Source organism: Coptis chinensis, chromosome 5 (genome assembly GCF_015680905.1).
Source record: "Coptis chinensis isolate HL-2020 chromosome 5, ASM1568090v1, whole genome shotgun sequence".
In the NCBI taxonomy this organism is placed as follows: Eukaryota; Viridiplantae; Streptophyta; class Magnoliopsida; order Ranunculales; family Ranunculaceae; genus Coptis; species Coptis chinensis.
This window is the reverse complement of record NC_141460.1, coordinates 18,142,810-18,149,199: the sequence shown is the minus strand read 5'-3', so window position 1 is coordinate 18,149,199 and position 6,390 is coordinate 18,142,810. Positions and strand designations below refer to the sequence as shown.

The following is a 6,390-nucleotide window of genomic DNA, read 5'->3' as shown; positions in this document are numbered from 1 at the left end:
CTGATGATGTGCTGATCTGATGGACGACCTGGCTGAGGATGACTTGGAGGAGGGCGACCTAGAGGAGGACCACCTGGCTGAGGACGACATGACTGATGATGACCTGGCTGATGGAATGCTAATGGACGACCTAGTGGAGACCTAGCAGAGGTCTTTGCATGAGATATGGCTGAGGTTTTGATATAGCTATGTGATGAGTTATGCTAGTGTGCGCTTTTCCTCATTGATATAGATCCATAGATTAACATGCTCTGAAATTTCTGTTTGAGATTGGTTGAACCAACACCTTAGTTGACCTGGTAAGGAGCGGCCTGTAAGCTGGATTCCTAGATCTGTATTGTCACCGATTCATCGTAAAGTAACGTGTGACATGGTGGTAGTTGCAGCTCTCAAGTTGGTACTAGATCGACTGCAAGTGATCTGTAAGTATGAAGTATATCTTGCAACATAGAAGTGTGCACAGATTATCCGAACTGATCCAAAGATTAAAGATTAGTATAAATGAAGGATAGTTGAATGTAGACTTATCTCTTAGAACGCTAACTTTTCGCTTACTACCATTGATAGTTGAATAGAAGAATGTTGATTGTTCTTCCCTAGTGGTTTTACCAAGTTTCGTGGGCTTGAGAAAATTGTGTGAATGCTTTTTCTCAAGAAAATGAACCAGCAGACGACGCCAATGTCACTACGTGAAAACAACATTTTTTTTACACCAAGGCCGAGCAAAAATTGACTGTTAGTACCCATCAATCAATTATTTGACGGGTTTTGTGGGAAGTGACATTAAGTACCCAACAAAAAAAAAAAAAATTGGACGGGTCAAAGAAGTCAAATTATTTTCCTCAAATTTCCAACCATTGAGTGCGAAACCTTCCCCCCAACTTCTCTCTCTTACACACCACCAGTGACATATCAATACTCAGAGACTAAATATCTCTATAGTGGCTCGTCCACCATGAATCTTTGAACTCAGACCCAATTCATTACGACAAATTTTCTCACTTTCTCCTCTTGAGCGACTTCTTCTCTACAATATATTCAAACAACTAGAGTAGCTAGAAACTTTGGTAAAAAACCTTTCTTTGTCTAAAAAAATATTCTTTTCTCATGTTTTTTGTTAACGCCCGAACTTTATAAGTTTGTGGATTTTTGCAGATGCGTTGGAGCGAGCTTTGCAATATTTTCAGTTGATTTGTATCTCTTAAAGGTTCATTTTTTTTTTATTGTTTTAAATAAATTCTTTGCATTGAGAAACACTATGTGTCTTGTTTATAAATTAGTATTGTTTAAAGTTGCGACTTTTCATTGTTCTATCATTGTCTTTGTGTAAATTATTGTTATAGAAAGTTGTGATATTTTGTTGTTCACTTCTACTACTGTCCTTTAGTTAACTACACTTCTTCTTGGTTGGTATGTTGGCTTTTCATGTGAGGGTGTTCTCTATTATTCTATAAGTCTGTATTGTTTCTCTATGGAGGATGGGTCCAATGGTAGTCGCTTTTTCGATCTTGACTAGCAGTAACACTCTCAACAGAGAGTCGAGCTTTGTGGTTTTGATATATCTACAATATAAGAATTGTAATCTCATATTCTCTTACTAGCATGCGCACAACATGTTTTATTGTAGAAAGATGCATAATTCTTTCTTTTGTGCAAATGTTTTTGAAAGCATATTAAATGGATGGTTCAAGTTTAATTAACATGTCTTCATGATATAATATTGCTTGCTTGAGTATATATATGCCAGCATAATGACACAGGTCACACTTTTTCATTAATATGCTACCTTACTTGGTCAATGATTTATTTGTTTGATAAAGATGTCTACGACACTGCCAATTAGCAAGGCATGGATGAAGGTGCCGACGTTGTCTACTGAATTTATCGAAGGTGCTCGATCATTCATTAAATTTACACAAGATAGTTTGGGAAAAGAAGTTGATTGGTATTGATGTCCTTGTGTGCAATGTCGTAACCAGAGAAGAGATCAGCTAAAGATATATTTTTCCATTTGATTGCAAAGGGTATAGTAACCACTTACACATTGTGGGTGCAACATGGAGAGCCTTTTTCTAGAAATGATGTAAATGTTGGTGTTGCTGCTAGTACCTCGACTATTGTCAATGATGAAATGATATTCCCAAGAATGGTGGACGTGGTTAATGATACGTTTGGACGTAGTCGTCCAAATGATTTAGAGGCATACCTAGATGAAGTTGATGATAATGATGATGCTCGTGATATTAATAATTCAGAAGATGATATTCAAAATAATTTACTTGAGGATAATCGATATAAAAAATTAATGGAGGATGCATTACTGCCACTGTATCCTTTGTGCGTGGTGAGGATACAATGTTGTCAGCTACAATTGAGTTGTTGGGCCGCATGAAGGCTAAACATAGGTGGTCCGAGAATAGTTTCACATATATGTTGGAATTTTTGAAGAGGATTCTACCAGAGAACAATACGGGGCCCGTGAAAACATCAAGTGCTAAAAAAATGATAAAGTCATTACGTATGAAGTGTGAGGTTATCCATGCTTGCCCAAATGATTGTATTTTGTACTGGAAGGACAATGCAAATAGAAATACGTGTCCCACTTACAGTGTAAGCAGATAGAAACCAGTCGAAAAGTCCAAGCCAAGAGCAAAACCTATTCCACAGAAGCAGCTTAGGTACTTTCCTATAACTAAAAGGCTGCAGAAAATGTATAGCGTGCCATGGCTTGCTGAAAATATGACATGGCATGCAAACTCAGTTGAAAACTCAAGTCATATGCGTCATCCAGTAGATTCTTCTTACTGGAAGTCAGTTAACTATCGGTGGCCTGATTTTGCTGGTGAGAAATGAAATGTTCGATTAGGACTAGCTACTGATGGATTTAATCCTTTTGGTAACAAGAACAGTGTTCATAGTACTTGGCCTATGATGATAGTACCCTATAACCTTCCTCCATCTTTGTGCATGCACAAAGAGTTTGTAATGCTGACACTACTCATTCCGGGTCCAAGTAGTCCAGGAGATGATATTGATGTTTACTTACAACCACAAGTTATTGAAGAGCTCAATAACTTGTGGTTGAAGGGGTTTGATACATATGATTCGTATAGTAAAAAGATGTTCAACATGAAAGCAATTTTATTGTGGACTATTAATGATTTTCCCGCATTGGGCCATCTTTCGGGGTGCAAGGCTGCTGGAAGGTATGCTTGCCCTGTTTGTAGTGAAGGTTAAAACATGGGATGAAATTTGTGCACATGGGGTGTAGAAAATTTTTAAAAGACAAAAATCATCTTTTTAGAACTCATAAATCTCAATTTAATGGAAAGGAAGAACATGGTGAGCATCCTCATCGTTTGAGTGGTTCAGTAGTGAAGCTGATAATAAGTAAAATTCCGACTGTATATGGTAAGGTGAATGGTAAGAAGAGAAAAAGGTCTACAAGAGAGGTTAAATTGACTGCTTGGTCAAAGGATTCTATCTTCTTTAGATTACCATACTGGGAGGTACTCACTTATTTTGTCCTTTTTTCTATTTAGTACTATAATTTTGTATTCCATCTTGCTTATGATAACATAAATGTCACTTGCTGCAGTTCCTTCCTATTCGTCACAATCTAGATGTGATGCATGTGGAGAAAAATGTAGCAGAAAACCTCCTTGCCTTGATCATGAATGCTCCCAAATCTAAGGATGGGATGGAAGCTCGTAAAGACCTAAAGGCTATGAAGATTAAAAAGAAACTGTGGATAGTGAACAAGAATGGAAAGTTATCCTATCATAAGGCACCTTTTTGTCTTTCCCATTCCGAGAGAGAAATTATATGTAGAACTTTGCACCAATTGAAAGTTCCAGTTGGATATAGCGGAAATTGGAAACACAATGTGAACTTGACTGATTTTCAATTGAAGAGCTTAAAGTCACATGATTATCACATTCTTTGACGACACCTATTGCCAGTGTTGTTGATGCATGCATTCAAGAAGCATAATCCATTGCGTGAAGCTATTCGACAGTTTTCATTGTTCTTCAATTTCTTGTGTTCAAAGGTTATTTGTCGCGAGGAACTTGAAAATATGGAAAAGCGTGTCGTGGACTCATTATGTGTATTTAAGAAGTACTTTCCACCTTCTTTTTTCGTGTCCATGACACACCTTGTTTTGCATTTGGCGGAGGAGGCTAAAGCTTGTGGACCAGTTAGATATCATTGGATGTACTTGTTTGAGAGGTTAGTGAAATTTTTTATACAATGATTTCTATATTTTGTTATAGTCAATATTGATTAAAGGTGACACAGGATGATGAAAACGTACAAGTGGTACGTTGGGAATCAGAAATTTCTAGAAGGTTGCATTACAGAGCAATACCTCAATGAAGAAGCAATGAGGTACTATATGGAATATATCCCATCGAGTAAAAGAGAAATTCACAACAAAGAACAAAGGGCTACTTTATGTGATAAAAGTTAGCGTGGTTACCCTATTGATAAAAAGGGAAAACACTACACACTTCCAAGTGTACAATACCAGCAAGCGTGCAAATGGGTTTTGCGAAAGTCGATTGAAAATGCTAATTGGGAAAGGTATTATTTGATATTCTCTGTTTTCAATTTTCAGTTAATAGATGCATGTGTTTTCTTTTAATAATAATAGTTGCTATGGTTAATATCACAGCAAGTACGAGACCTACCTCCAAAGCTTCAAATCCAAGGGTAAAAATCATAAGGTTAATGCATCAACAAAAAAAGAGTTGGACTACATTCCTTGGCTGAGACAACAACTTGAGAAAGAAGGGATGTCCAGGTTCAAGAGGCTTGCTGATGGTCCATCCTTTTCTGCCAAGTCATACAATTCCTTTGCAATAAATGGCTATGTGTTTTCTACATACAATTCAGAAATAAATACAACAACTCGAAACAGTGGAGTCTCAATGAAGGCATTTACCAACTTCAGGGCAAGTGCAAAGGACAAAAACTTAGTGGAAGACGAAGCCACTTATTATGGAGTCATCAAGCAGATACTTGAGTTAGATTACCATGACTTTAAGGAAATAGTTTTCTTTTGTGATTGGGTGTGTATTGAAGATAAAAGAAATGGTTGTTATGTTGATCCAGATACGAACTTGGTTTTTGTAAGTCTAGGGAGGTGGCAAAGAAACTCAAATGAAGATGACGACCCGTTCATTCTTGCTTCCGAAGCTGCTCAAGTTTTTTACTGTAAAGATCTTAGTAGAGATAGTTGGCATGTCGTCTTGCAAGCTCCTAAGAGATTGAACCATGATGTGGATGGTTATGAAGACCCCTTAGTCTTTGAAACAATGGAAAACTTAGATGGTTCAGCTGCTTTAATGGGTGACATTATGGAAAATGATGGAGTTTCATAGATATTGGAACCGAAGTTAGATTAAGGTGCATGTGACGTACTTGCACTTTTGTGTTTGTTTGACGGTTTGGTATTGATGCTTGTGCATTTCTTTTGTTCTATTTTTTGCTACCAGGAGGTGAAAAGTGCCTAGATCATGTTTTAGATATTGGTTGTTACTTAATTTTGTACAAGTCCAACTTTTTTTAATATATTTAATCTTGAATGGTATGATGTTTTCGGCTAAAATCAGTTGTTTATGGTCATTGTAGGTTAGACTTTTACTGACATACTTAGAATTTGATGATTTCATTATTTAGCTTGGAATCAAATCATGTCACAAAGCGGATCTGATCATCAAAGTGAGTATAAAGAAAATGACTCACAACCCAAAGAAAATGAGTCACAACATGAAGAAAGTGAGTCCCCATCTACAGGTGACAATATGATCATTATTTGTTTCAAAATTGTTATCGTTTCATAATTGCATCACTTGGAAATTGTATTTTCTAGTCTCATGAATTTATCTAAATGCTTAGGTCCAAAAAAACAAGTTCGATTCAATAGTAACGGGCAACCTGTTGGTGATGGTTCTGCACAATTTGTTTCTTTTATTGGTAAAATGGCTAGAATGCATTGTCCACCTACTTATGCTGATTGGCCCATTGTGCCGAATCCAATCAAGAAACACTTGTGGAAAACTATCTCAGTAAGTACGATGCACTCTCTTGTTTGAATTTATATGGATTTTTTTTAGTTGTTTGTTGTCTTTGGATGGAGTGATGTACCTTCTTCAGGAAGTACACTGATGCTATTAAGGCTATCAAGGCAATGGTATGATGCCCACAGGCCAATATAATGCTATGTGAGGTCTGTGTTCCATGAGACCAGCAAAGCCGCTGATCTCAAAAAGCCCTTGGTTTTAGGATAGCAAGGGTTGCTCAGCGTGACTGGTTTGCATTGTTAGTGTCCTCGAGTGGCCCATCAGCATTCAACACAATTTGACTCATTTAATTAATTAATACCCA

At 37.0% G+C, this 6,390-nt stretch overlaps 1 protein-coding gene across 1 annotated transcript; it reads left to right on the top strand.

The window, feature by feature from the left end:
• The first annotated feature begins 2,709 nt into the window (after window positions 1–2,709).
• Window positions 2,710–5,384, top strand: LOC147496963 (uncharacterized). The gene is made up of 7 exons (XM_086562712.1): window positions 2,710–2,842; window positions 2,939–3,219; window positions 3,333–3,509; window positions 3,599–3,787; window positions 4,052–4,230; window positions 4,300–4,389; window positions 4,676–5,384. Exons 1-7 carry the CDS (start codon window positions 2,710–2,712, stop codon window positions 5,382–5,384), a joined length of 1,758 nt encoding a protein of 585 aa, XP_086418838.1.
• Window positions 5,385–6,390: the final 1,006 nt, after the last annotated feature.

Excerpts from the sequence above, each read along its gene's own strand:
- LOC147496963 (XM_086562712.1), top strand. The coding sequence starts at position 2,710 with ATGTATAGCGTGCCATGGCTTGCTGAAAATATGACATGGCATGCAAAC. Across the intron at positions 3,510-3,598 it reads TTAGATTACCATACTGGGAG|TTCCTTCCTATTCGTCACAA; the intron begins GTACTCACTTAT and ends CACTTGCTGCAG. Across the intron at positions 4,390-4,675 it reads CTCAATGAAGAAGCAATGAG|CAAGTACGAGACCTACCTCC; the intron begins GTACTATATGGA and ends TTAATATCACAG.